Below are 14,113 nucleotides of genomic sequence, written 5' to 3' on the forward strand. Positions count from 1 at the left end.
ATGTTTAAATATAGAAATAAAATTATGACTGCATTTAGCAGGAAACAGGTTTAAACATGCTGCATTTCCTGCTATTCATGTGATAATTGGTCTCTTGCCTATCTTCACAGGAGGAGAGGAATGTGAACTGCCTGTAGTAATGAAACAGCAGCTGGTCAGGAGATCTCTGTTCTGTGCATACCGTGTATGTATATATACAATGAGTAATGCATACATTAATTCAACAGTGGCCCTTCCTTGACACTAGCTGCCTGGCTTCCTTCACAAGGGGAGGCCATGGGAGGAAGGCAGCGCTATGTTGCAATGAACTAGAGGCCTCCCTTGAATGAAGTGTACAGCACGAGGCCTGCAGACTGTGACCTCTCAAGGCACTAGGTGTTGAGTGCTGAACAACATGTTCTGCTTTGGGTGGTGTAGATAATCGTATAAATAACTGAAAACAGTAAATAATTAATAATATATACACCAGCAAAATATAAATAATTTTTGCTCTGAGGAAAGAAGGTCTAAGGTTAACTCTGAAACATAGGGAACAGTATATGGTGTATACACAGTAATACATAAACAGCATATATGTAATGTACTGTATATATAAAAGACATTTACTGTAAAATTTTGTGAAAAAAAAATAAAACTAAAGCCAACAAGGTTCATTTCTTTCCTCTTTTCCCTCAAATTGGCCTCCTCATGTCCCTCACATAGGGGCAGAGTGTCATAGAGGGCAGTAGCCCGTCCTAATGAAGCAGCCGCAGGGCCAGAGGCCTGTGTGCTGTGGTGTGAAGCGTGTCACAGGCGACCCGGCTGACCGGTGCCCTCTGTGGCGGGTCTGGGAGGGGGTTTACCTGAGCAGTAGGGTGGCGAGCCGCTCCAACGGCCGTCCTCCTGACAGTAGCGGCTGGAGTTTCCAATCAGCATCCTCCCCTGGCCACAGGAGTAATGGACCGTGGCTCCGTTGGTGAACCTCTTCCCCAGCAGCGTGGCATGCGGCGGGGCGCCGGGGTCACCGCAGGAGATAGCTGCCCGGGGGAGGTCGAGAAAGCGAGAGTCAGAGTCAGAGAAATACAGGCGAAAAAAAAAAAAAAAAAAAAAAAAAAACAGAAAAACAATAACAGATACTTAAAAAGAAAACATCTTTCTGAAACTGTCTCTCTGTTCCTTTCCTAGCGCATTATAAATCTATCTTTAACTCGTCCTTCCTGCCTGTGATGGCTCCTGCGTGGCAGCACTCTTCACAGCCACCTTTGCAGACGCCTGCCTCTGCTGTTATTTTCATCACCATCATCATCATCATAGCCGCCACTGCTCCCAAACAAATACTCGCAATGCTGCTGACGAGTTTTTTTTTGGGGGGTGGGGGGGTGGACTAAATTCATCACAGTGGCAGTGTGTATCACAGGCAAAGACAATGCCAGGCGTATTACTCACGAAGGCACTTAGGAAGAGACCGGTCCCAGAAGCCATTTGACTGACAGGAGAGGACTGATGAACCGAGCAGATAGAAGCCCCTCTTGCAGTGATACATCACACTGGTTCTGTAGTTGAAGCTCTCGGGGTAGCGCTCCTGCGCGTGACGGATGGCGTTCTCAACAAAGCCCGGATCCGAGCAGTTTACCACTGCAAGATAAAACCAACCAGATGCTTAATGTCTGACAGGGGGTGGTGGGTGGATGGGGGGCTGGAGTTAGTGGGGTAAGGGTAGGGTAAAGCTGGGGTGGCAGTGGGGAGTCTGGAGAGACGAGGAAATCAATGGGAAAAAGTTCAAGAGTGAGATTGCTCCCGAGCCCTTGGAGTAATATAACCAACCCATGGGGCTTTTGAAGACATGCAGCATGGTAGCGTGATCCTCTCTCTCTCACACAGCCCAGATTCAAACCGCTGTTGGATTTGGATTTCTTTCTGTTTTAACTCATCATTGTACATATTTCATACGTTTCTCCCTTCGCTGCGTTTGTTGGCTGCATGTTCCTGTGAATGTGACTATGCTACATTTGAGTTCTCCCCTCTCGAGTATTGTAATGTTTCACCCTCTTTCAGTGCTCACTCTTTTGTTTCTCCTCTCGCTGCATTTCAAACACAACATCTGAGGAGCAGTAACAAGGAAGCTGCTGTTCTGACTGTAAAGTTGGCTGAACTCAGCCTTCAGTCACTGGCCTTCACATGAAAAAAAACGAGAACGAGAGCGGAGTTGAAGTCATGTCCAGGGGAAACAAAACTGATTGCTTTGCCTCAGTGACACCTGCCAATGCCTTGGCAGTCGATTGTGTCCCTGGGGGCAAGGAGGAGGAGAGGAGGGGAAAACAACCCTGAAAAATTGATAATTGGCAGCACCTGCTATTGGCATGCTTCTTCTTTTATTAGAGGTCCTATTATTTGAAAGGTCCTAAAAAATGATGATTGCTGGATGCCTGTTACAAGTGAAATGTCAGAGTGAGAATGTCAGTATTATGAGTCTATAGAAAGAGATTAGCATTGCTCTATATTACAAAGAAATACCTGTCCCTAACCCTACTTGAGTATGTTACATAAACAAATCTATTTTTGTTAATGTCAGGTCTTGGTACAAAGAAACTAGGCTATTGGGTGTCTGCTGCAGTGTACTTCAGTAATGAAAAAAGTCCTTAATGATCCTCATATAAAGTTGCGAATTGTTACACTTTACAAACCTTAACTCTAAATCTAACTCTGACCTTAGCTCTAAATAAATCATGCATCAACAGCACACTGTACCTAACAACAAATTAAGTATTTAACACATGATACCTAAAGGCATTTGAATATAGAGTGACCAACAGACGATAACCAACTGTTATCACCTACCTTAAAAATGTAGTCAACAATAGTGCTTGCCTCCTGTGGTATATCTTGTTTAATGGTACCACTTACCTAGAGCTGTATTTGTAATAACCTACAGTGGCCCATCCATGATTTATTAAGCCATTAGAATTCAAGTGTTTATTTGCTAACATTAATATTTAAACTTTGACAATGACATGGTGTGCAGTAATGCCTTAAATATGCATTTGACTTACATAGTTAAAAAAAAAAGCTTATAGTTAATTATCTTAGCAGTGACTTATAAATTATTAAAAGCATAGACTACCTAAGATATTGTGAACGTTTATATTCTGCAGTAATTTTAGACACGGTATTTGTCACCATCGATATAATATTAGATTAAGTATTTCAAGCCAAAAAAAAAACATTCTCCCCCCCCCCCCCCCACAAGGCTCTAAACTCTGTACGATCGATAGATACTGTTCGAATATTTAATTCTGAGAGAGACAGGGAGGCCGAGAGGGGAGTGGAGAGCTGTAACATATTGTCACCGTCTCCCTCAGCTTGTTTCATGGAACAGTAATTTTGCAGAGGAGAGAGCAAGTAATACCAGCGGATTTTCAGCTTCAAATCACATCTCAGGGTGTCTGACTTACAGTACAGCCAATTCACCCGGCATGTCAACATATGTATGGTGAGACCGCTCTGACCACATGTCCAATACATGCAGGCCCATCAATATTTAATATGACTACTCTTGCGTGGTAACTCATGCTCACTATTGGAAAAAAACGTATATACAGCATTTTGATGGGGCCTACTCCAGCCAATCTAAATTTCAAATCAGAACAACCAAGACCTTACAGCTCATGAACACAATTATCCATGCAATTGGCCTTGTATATACATAAACTATGAGCTATGGGTCAAAATACAATTGGAATTTACATTGCTAATGCTGGTGCACATCCACACATGATGCTGACAGTTTAGTAACAGTGTTGCTGATGTACTTTTGGCACAGCGCTGGTAGTAAGGACTATAGGAAATATATTTTTTCAGCGCTGTGCAAACAATATACTATATCTTTATGCATTTTGCTTGTTGTTCCTTCAGTTTCTGGCGAAGCGGCAACATTCCATACTGAACAATGCAGCCAACACAGAAGTTCAGAAAACCTGCAGGCTGCAGTGCCTCGAATGACCATTAAGGGTACAGCTCCAAAAACTAGCAATTTGCATAGACCCCCATGTTAAAATGTGCAACTTCACAGCAGAAAAACAAATGGCTTTTTGGGCTCTAAAATTAGTTACCCTGCTCATGACAACTGAAGTGGGTGAATTATTTTGTATCTCATCCATTTAAATGGTAGATTCAGTTTAAATGAATGATCTGAGAATTAGATTAAAGTTTGAGAGAAACATAAACAAAGATTACCAATCGTGTAACTTACGGCTGTGTTTGGTGGGTAAATATAATTTGTTTGGCTTTATATCGCTTAGAAGTTAGTGAGAAATAGACACTACAACATCCTATTATACTGTTATTATAACCAGTGTTGCCACAGTTACCTTGAAAAAGTAATCTGATTACTGATTACTGATTACTCCTTTAAAAAGTAACTTAGTTACTTTACTGATTACTTGATTTTAAAAGTAACTATGTTAGATTACAAGTTACTTTATTAGTTACTTTCAGCAGCTGCCGACAACACCCCCAACGCCTCAACATAAAAATGATAACCGGTTTTGCCAATACTCACTATACTGGAAGTGCATTTTAACAGCAATGTATAGCAGACATCCCAACCTAAGCTACTTAGATACTGAAATTCAGATGTTTGTTCAATAATGTCTAAGTACACCAAATAAGGAAGGCCTATTGATAGAAATTGTTATAGTAAAATATGTAGATTTTTTTTCATGTAGCCTTGGCAACTAGCCATCTTGTAGCCTATAGGCCTGAGTAATATGCAAATGAAATTACACTTGTTAAACTCACCTCAACAAGTCTTTTGCAATCATTTAACCCGCCGTGAGCAATGCTAAAGTTGCTGTTACAAACAGTGCAGTGTGCAAGATTATCATTATGTTTTAATCTTTTAAGACAATTGGGTACACTTTTGTGTAGTCTGATGTGAAATGGGTCTTAAATCTTCCTTTTTGAGGGGCACTGACGCTGCCATGACGCTTCTGTTCCTAGATACACTGACTGAACTGATTAATTATGTTTGGGAGAAAAGAGATATAAGCACTTACACTGAAAACGGATTGGTTGATTTAGCAAAACAGACCAGGATGCTCTCTGTCTTGGATGCGCTTCAGGCACAAACGCACCACTCCGCTCTCTCTCCCTCTCCGTTGTGTGCGCATTAAGCTATGCACACGCGATTTGAAGCAAAGATTCTAGAATCTTTGATTTGAAGTCCGGTCTGGCTTGCGTGCTCTTGTTCGCTCTAGGTTCCGGGAGATTTTATGTAATTTGCGGGCGTCAGGAAGCCGCTATCAATATGTGGGAGACTCCCAAAACTTCGGGAGACTTGGGATGTCTAGCTAGACAGCACTTTGTCGCCAGCACAGAATGTACAATGTACCTTAACGTTGTCATGTTTAGCTGACACAAACTCAAAGTAATGACGGATGAAATGTGCATCTCTCTCTCTCCCTCCATTGTTGTTTTCGTTTGTGTCGCTGCACGTGAATTGTCCTCATGCTGAAAACGTGAGCATAGCCTACATGACATTAATCCCCAAGACAAGAAGAAAGCAAAGAACAGGACAAAAATAGTAACGCACAGTAACTTAGATAAGTAACTTTAATCTGATTACTGGTTTGTAAATAGTAGCGCGTTAGATTACTCGTTGCTGGAAAAAGTGGTAAAAATAGACTAACGCGTTACTAAGTAACGCGTTACTGGCATCACTGATTATAACTAACAATAACATCTGATTGATTATTGAGTTATTATAACCAACAATAACGTGATTTATGAATTGTATCTAGCCAGAAGAGAAATGAGAGACAGTCACTCAGGACAGGTGCACTGATTTCCCTGCAGGACAAGTGTGAAAAGGTGAGAAATAAGAGTCACGGTGGTCAAGACACGGAGCTATCCGCAGAGAGAGAAGACTGTATCAATCCAATTCTTTTTTTTTTGAGTGCAGTCAGATACCTCTTTTTTATCTGAGAAGAGTGGACAAAATTAAAAGCAAAAAGGTTGGACAATGTGGGAATAATGATGCATCATTAATGAGCTTTTTTATTATTACTTTCCCAAATATATAGTGAAGGCCCTGGAGACCATTTTTATGTCCTGCCAAGAAAAGCAAACTAGCCTACTGCACCATTAAAATGTTAAATGTTCTATGTCACCACATCAGTGGCTATTCCTCAGCGGTCTATTGAAAAAAGGATCGTTCTGGGTTCTCCTATGAAGGCCAACCAAGGAACCCTAAGGCGTTCCGGACTTCAATCAAGGGAGTAATATATAAATGCTATTGCCATACAAGTCACTCTTATTGAATCTATTCGGTGTAAAGTAGCCACATTAGTGGTGATCAGTGCAGAGCAATGGTATAAATGTGACATGGCCTGGAAACTCAATGTTCCCTTACCCCTGCACACTGGAAGAGTGTTGCTCCACTGTCCGTTCATCCGACATTGTGCTTTTGAAGCACCATGCAACACGTAGCCCGTGCTGCAGGTGAAGTTGACCAAGTCGTTCAGGTTGAACTCGCTGCCATTCGTCCGGCCATTTGCTGGGTTGCCCGGGTGGCCACAGGTAATAGCTGCGCACAGTTATAAACGTATTAGTATATGGCCTGGCCTCACAATAACTTCATAAAAATGGCTTGATATCAGAAACTGCGATTAGCTAGTTAGGACCATTCCGAACGAGAACAAAGATACTCACGAACACAAACGGGTGCCTGTCCGGACCACCTGTGGTCTTGCTGACATATGCGAACGGAGGTTCCAATAAGTCGAAACCCCATGTTGCATTGATAGACCACAGTGTCCCGGTAGCTGGATCCATCGCCACTTATGTGCCCATTAACAATAGGGTCTGGAGAGTCACAATGTCCAGCTGCACAACAACAAGACATTTAACTCTTTGATGGTGGCAATAAATGCAATACAATTAAACAGAAGCACTTCAATGAGCAGTACGTTGAATAATCAGCTAGAACTAGACTAGGAATGGTCATGTGGACTTTCTCGAGACTTCCTGGTATTTACATGAAATGCCCACTACACCTTGGCCTTGCCCAAATGTGCTCCAAGGTAAAAACTAGCATGGTCATTTCTGTACATTAGTTCCATGCATCAATCCTCTGGGCTTGAGACCGTAATACTTCACTGTGAAAGTATGTTACAATGTGAGGTCAATACAAAACAAAAAAGAGCTCTAATAAAATCAAATCAAAGGTGCTCTCCAGGTACACCTCAGAAACACAATCTCAATATCACTATATAGCTGAATATATGCATTGCTAAAATATGAATCTACAATTAACGCTCACCTAGACATCGTGTGTCCACTCCACTCCAGAGACCGTTAGCCTGGCATTCACGAATGTGTGATCCTACCAACGTATACCCGGTGTTGCATGTGAATATGGCCGTGGCACCATATGTGCTCAATGTGCCCATTTTCTTGCCGTAGGGCGGCGAAGGAAGTTCACCGCAAGAAATAACTAGGGAATGGGAGGAAAATCAAAGAAGAGCTTATTATTTGGACTCACATGAAGAAGAGATATGTGATTTAGTATTTTCTCCCCTCTGAAAGATCTCAGAATGTGCTTTTAGTACTGCTAGATGAAAGAGGAAGTGCAAAAAACTGCCATGTCAAAGTGAGTGAAAAAGAAATGCAAATGACACACGATGGCTTTTAACTTTTACACTTTGAGCGTTTGCCATTGTGTTAGCTCTGTTAAGTAGTTCTTCATTGTGTCTGGACATCTAATATAAATGAATGTTAAATGGGTGAGGAATCAATCCAATGAAAGGCCTGTGCATTTCCATACATTTGCGACATTGAGTAAACACATTAAATATTAAGTCTCCCCTAATTAAAATATTTACATCCACTTTGACCCCTAATTAACTAAAGTGTCTTTCAGAGACGGTTTAATCACCACTGCATTGTTTATCTAGGCTGTCTGTGTGGTGGAAATAGGAGCATGATCAAAACAAATTGAGTCCAGGGTGCCTTCTTGTGACTACAAACCAAATCCTGTGGATTATGGTGGGATCAGAAGTAAGGCACACAGGATGCTGCGTAGGATCTCATATGTATTAGCTTCAGGTCTGAAACGAACTCCTGACCAGATAATGAACGGTATTCAATAATTAAAATTAAGATGTCTCACATGGCCAGCGCAAATAGATATGGAGGATTTCTGGCTGCTCAATAGCCTCTGATTCCAGGAAGGGCTTAATTGTAAGACTCCTTTTTTTTCCTCCATGAAGAAGGAGATGGTGTGTGTGGGTGTGGGAGGCTCAGGGTCTCTTTGTGTGTGTGGGTGGTCTTACTCTTGCAGGTGGACTTCTCCTCGATTCCATCCCAGGTTCCATTTGCCAAGCACTTGATAATTCGCCTGCCTCCCAGATAGAAGCCTGGAGTGCAGCTTAGCATTATCTGAGCGCTGTATTCATTCAGTGACCCAGAGATTAGTCGCCACACCATGTGCTCTGAGAGCATGCTCTCAATGTTAGGGCACTGGATCGCTGCGGGAGCACAAAATAACATCCTGGCATTACTGTAGGCTTTGGGCTTCAAATGTAGAAAAAATAGGATGGATGCTTTTTGCATTTCTTTTACAATACATTTTATACGTAGTAATATTTGCTATTATAAATTAGTAATATAATGCTACTAGTAGTGATATATATATATATATATATATATATATAAATAACAAATATACAAACTATTTATAATGGAGTAAAATTTGAATTTAAAAACTGAAGTCTAAAGTAAAGTACACTCACATCCTGTAGATTTTCTACTATCCACAAACAACTAAAACATTACGTTAAGTTTTAATAATATCTTCATCAGCAAATGTGCTTCTTTTTGAAATTGTGTGCTTACTGTATATGACCTCTGAAATCCAAACTGCACATTACATTATGCAGATGAAGTGTGACACATGATTTATCACCTTAATGTGTGTGATCAGGCTCCATTTTCTGTTATTGAACAAGAAAGCTAACTGCTTTACACCAATCTTAGTTGATTGTGCCTTTCATGAGGCAACCCGTAACAACATCATGATAAGGACGAGGACATGCTGGAATGACATTACACCTCATGAGTTGATAATTAGTTTCCAGCACTATCGAACACACCATCAAAATGCACCGGGTAGTGGGTGTTTATTTGCTGGCTTATGGTAATCCTGGTCTTGAGGGGGCATGAGGTGTCGCACCATTTGTCTTGTTTGAGTGCTAAACCGCAGAAAGCAAGTCATTATTGCTCTCATTCCACCAATTACCTGTCCTGCGTTATTTTCACAAGGGGGGGGGATTGAATGAGAAATGCACCGACTGTGGTGGCTCAATGAGGCAGGAGATTTTAACATGCCGTTGGCATAGAAACAGAGAAGGGCCGAAGGGTGGGGGTTGGGGTGGGTTGGAGGCACTCACGTAAGCAGAGAGGAGGGTGGGCGGCGTTGCTCCACACTCCGTCCTCCAGACAGACGGCGGAGAGGGAGCGGCTGCTCTCCATCCGAAAGCCTTCGTCACACTGGTAGTGAACTTTACTCGCAACTGTGTACTGGTAGCCATGGAATGAGCCGTTGCCGGGGGACTCCGGGATTCCGCATGATATAGCTGTCGACAACCCGATGAAACAAAAAAGATCGTCAGAACAAATCACAGAGAAGAAAAGGGGAGCAAAAACAAACCCTTTTCACAGATGCGTTTGTTGGCTAAACTGTGTATCACACGCAGTATAAACATGGACCGCTCACACATTTAGAGGCATCAAAACAAAAGCAGATGTTTTGTCCGTTTGGCTGAAGGCAGTGGGACCAATTAAACTCCTCTCTTGTCAAACTGGATCACAACCCCGATGCTAAAGACGCTGATAAAAAAAAACAGGCACTGAATTCTCTATCCTCTGTCCCTGACCTTAGCATGGGCTGTGTGGATCGTTCGCACCATTTAGGGGGAGTGATGGCTACTAACGAGAATACGCTCGCCGGTTGTTCATCCTAAATGGCACATATTCACTGCTACCCCGGCACAGTTTGGGGGAAAGCACATCAGTTTGAGTAGGGAGGAAGAGCCATAATTTTGGGGTCGTTTGGAATTCCGCCACTAATTCATTCATTCTGGCTTGCAACAGATACTGTAGTTTCCTATGGACATGAACCATAATTTCAATTTGAAAAGCAAATATGCTTACATAATTCTGTGAATATGATCAGTTTAACTCATGCCTTCACATGAAATTGAGTTAGCCTGAAGGGCAACATATTTAGTTTTTCTCAGTAAACATTGCAAGCTGGCCATATTTATGCGCAGTATCTACAGAAATTGTGATTCGACATTACAGTAGGTTCCATCCTGCAGCATTTTCTCATCAAAGCTGTCTGTTCATTAAGGGCAATATTCTGCTATTCGCTCATTAAATAAAGAGGTGTGATTTATTTACACAAGAAGAAAACTGTGTCACACTCTTGTTTATTTAGGCTGTCGGGAAAGCGCGGAATGTGAATTTTCACATTAGCCTTTTGAATGTCATTAAAATCCATTTGATTTGATGAAAATGAAAACAAGCAAACTCTATTAAAAATAGTATCAAATTAAAGTATTTGTATCTATATATCACATAAACTCAACATGAAATTAAATTAATCAAATCACACCCTTGCCAGGCCTACTGAGAAAGACGTGTCATAGGTACTCAGATTCATGACTTAAAAACAATGAAGAAATGTTACATCAAAATACAATGTCTCAGCTGAAGTTGACACGTAGCATATTACTAAACATCAAATAGTAATCAAGTAATCAAAAACCTTGCCACTGATGACTGGGACATATTCACACTATTCATGCTTGAAATGAGAGCTCTATTTATTATTTTGTTGAGGATAGAGGATGTGGACATGGAGAATGTGGATGATTACTGTGGATTGGATAGCTGGAAACTGCTGTGCATTGGCAAACTCCGGTATATCCAAACAAGGTTAGTATACTCACGGTCGTTTGCATTTGGTGCCTTTAATTGAGTTTTGCTACAATTGATCTAATTATTCATAAGACTTGTTCACAAGACTAGAAATAGGGGGATAGATGGAAAACAAAATTTGACACAAATATGCTATGTTTTAAGAACTTTATTTGTTTATGTATAATAATGTAAAAACTACCCCTGCAGCCATCATAAAGGTTTTTGCTTTGTGCAGGCGCTTGATTTACTACAACTCTCAGAGAGATGCAGGCAGAATACACTGAAATGGTGTTTTTACATACTTTACATTGCTCCGCCAAAAGTACTCAACTGTCAGTTTGATGCATAAATCATACGTTTAAGTCGGGGGTGGGGGGGGATTTATACAAGCTGGAAAGTGCATAGCGGCTTGCTTTTTTTTTTACCTGAGCCCTGGGAGTCTGATGAGTTAATTAACTCACATAAACTCTCTAAATGCAGCCTCACACAGGTCACAGCTCTCCAAACACTTCTGCTGTATCTATTTTCCACTGCAGCTCACCGACAAGTAAATATCTATAGCTGACTGTCACTCTAATTAACGTGCGGCAGCACTTCTTTTTCCTCAGTCAAATGTAAAAGGGAAACCAACTGTCATAAAGACCTCAGTGTAAAACAACGTCAGGATCAAAGCATTCTGTTTTAATGATGGAATTATTTTCTGTCCATTTGTTTTAACAGGCAATGGACTGCCTTGTTTCTGTTTTTTAATTTTCATGTCATGCACCATACCATTTTGTTTTACTGATGCAGAGCCAACCATTGCACCAACTTTTGAAAAGATTTTAGCATTTAAGGTAAGTCTTATTTGTGAGGGTCAACTTTCATAAGCATGAGATATGAACACCAGCCTGAATCAGCTTGGCATATTGACTTACCTTGACAGAATGGCTCTGAACTATCCCACTGGTAGAGACCATTCAGATGGAGTCGGCACGTGGCGTTCCTCTGGCCCACCAGTCTGTAGCCAGCATTACAGTAGTACTGCAGCCTACTGCCAGGCCGGTCCCTGGTTCTGTTTCGAATCCCGCCATTTTTGGGAATTTTGTTCATGCTACAGTATGCCGCTGCCATGAACACAAACAAAAGACATGTTTTGAATATGGTCATAGTCCACATTTTCATACTTAATAGATTTGACAGATGATGTTCAAATTATATTGGCTGCATGAGTTTAAGTATCCAAACTTTTTTTTTATTTGGAGTTGGATGTTGTCAGTTTTTTTCCCCCCAAATTAGTAGACCAAAATCTCTGATCTAGTCACGCATTTGAGTCAAAATGTCCCAAAAGCATCAGAATCCTAAAAGTCATTCCGGTGCACATACATCACATGAAAAGGCTGTAAAAAACAAATGGGACTAAAAAACATCAGTGCCTGTGTTGAGGTGATTAGACCATGAGTCAGTAGCGCACCACAGCATTCTAATTTACCCTGATGAGAGCCCAATGGACAGTTTAAAATCACGGCTGATCTACCGGGGCAGGGCTTAGACGCGGCTCTTAGAGCAGTTTTGTAAAAATAAAGTGAGGCTGCATTACCTCCTGGTGTTTAACATGCGGTCAATTTTTAAGACTTTTAATCAGCCCACCAGCGGGGCGGCCGTCAGGAGAACTTTGAAAATTGATCATGCATCGAGCCGAGGCTGGGATCCAACGCAGCCTGGGTTTGGAGTGGACTCTGATTCATTTCCAGTCCCAGCCACCTCGACACTCCGCCAATATGAAGGATTCGATACATTGAAAAACATGCGAAAGACGGGACGGGGAGGTGAAAATGGAGTAATAACCGGCAAAAGAGGGGGGGGGGCAAGGGGGGGATCAACAGAAAGAAGCTGGAGAGAAAAATGTGACAAGGCATCAGAGGAGAGGCGAAGGGTAAGGGTAAGACGAGATGGAAAGTAATCATTGCCACTGGGCTTTCTGAACTCTATATCATATCGTGCCATTGGTAGAAATGTCTGTCGGAAGCACTGCACATGGCAGTTATTCAGTAAAATTCATTACAGGATCTTTGACCTCCATTACAAGAGGACTTGGCGAATGGTTCCCTAAAGGTAGGCATGTCTGCACCCCACCTAATGAGGGCTAACTTAGAAAAGGCCAACTTCCTTTCACACTCTGACCTAAATTGGGTCCAAAGCAGCACGCCTTCAAGAGGGGAGTATCCTGTATTAATCCACACGGGCAATGTAGTCAGCAAAGGAAGAAAAGCCTGGATGGGGCTCACGCTTTTATCACATGTCTGTTATCTCTGAATTCAGATTACTCCTTATCACTGGCCCTTGGTGGAAGAAGAACTGCAGAATGCTGTGGGATGCTATAGCAACATGTGGCGCCATGCAGAAACAGCTGTGCAGTGCAGCAGGCACTCCAGTGCTGCTCGAGTACCTGTGTAGCGGATTTTGAAGCCCTTCTTGTTGGTGGCATGGTCAGTTGACCATCTCAGGTAGAGCTGGCTGGTTTTGCTTGTGAAGTTCAGCTGGGTGGAGTGATTTCCACTGAGGGCCACCAATAACGGACTTTGCCCAGAGGGTCCTGGCAAGAGAAAATCATTTGTTTTAAATGTTGTTTTCTGTTGAATAGGTTTGCACTGAAAAACACACGAACATCAAGAATGCACTAATGAATAAACATCCCAACAACAATGGCCACAGGAGAAATTTAGAAAATTTACCATCAAAAATCTCCAGTTCATCAAACTGTTTTTCACTTTGAAACATTTCCACATAGATGGAGATGGTATAGGGAGGTTGGACCTTGATGATCCAGGAACAGGTTTGGGAGTTGGGGTAGTTCTGGGGAAAGCCTGGGCTAAGGACCACACCGGACGATGCAGACCTTTCCTCATTGGCAGGGCACTGAGCTGGAAAAAAAGATAAAAGGACAACTTCACACTGTGTCACCACTAACCGAATGGGAAAAACACTCTACAAAAACAACCTTTTAGGCGCCTCTTAGCTCTGTCAAACAGCTCCTTTCAAATACTATCACCTCTTTGTCTCTGCATAGATAGGCAATGTGAGACAAACAATCATCTGAAAAAAAAAAGAGCTAAAGAGGATGTACATGCCATCCAAATCTACCCTTTGGGCGAGACATGTGAAAACAAGGCTG

At 41.8% G+C, this 14,113-nt stretch overlaps 1 protein-coding gene across 1 annotated transcript in view; it reads right to left on the reverse strand.

Annotated features, from left to right (window-relative positions):
* LOC143123746 (CUB and sushi domain-containing protein 1-like) overlaps nucleotides 1-14,113 on the reverse strand; it is a 314,279-nt gene that overhangs the window by 12,297 nt on the left and 287,869 nt on the right. Inside the window, exons 47-56 of the mRNA XM_076285039.1 lie at nucleotides 13,674-13,862; nucleotides 13,388-13,534; nucleotides 11,877-12,065; nucleotides 9,426-9,611; nucleotides 8,310-8,504; nucleotides 7,298-7,471; nucleotides 6,688-6,861; nucleotides 6,389-6,562; nucleotides 1,426-1,614; nucleotides 843-1,016 (exon numbers count right to left, since the gene is read on the reverse strand). Of these exons, the coding sequence (XP_076141154.1) occupies nucleotides 843-1,016; nucleotides 1,426-1,614; nucleotides 6,389-6,562; nucleotides 6,688-6,861; nucleotides 7,298-7,471; nucleotides 8,310-8,504; nucleotides 9,426-9,611; nucleotides 11,877-12,065; nucleotides 13,388-13,534; nucleotides 13,674-13,862 (1,791 nt within the window). The remainder of the gene's footprint in view (nucleotides 1-842; nucleotides 1,017-1,425; nucleotides 1,615-6,388; nucleotides 6,563-6,687; nucleotides 6,862-7,297; nucleotides 7,472-8,309; nucleotides 8,505-9,425; nucleotides 9,612-11,876; nucleotides 12,066-13,387; nucleotides 13,535-13,673; nucleotides 13,863-14,113) is intronic.

The sequence above is a fragment of the Alosa pseudoharengus genome, unplaced genomic scaffold (genome assembly GCF_046254945.1).
Source record: "Alosa pseudoharengus isolate Yale_2024_CS ecotype anadromous, Long Island Sound unplaced genomic scaffold, YU_APseudo_1.1 YU_APseudo_1.1_scf_15, whole genome shotgun sequence".
NCBI classification, from domain to species: domain Eukaryota; kingdom Metazoa; phylum Chordata; class Actinopteri; order Clupeiformes; family Clupeidae; genus Alosa; species Alosa pseudoharengus.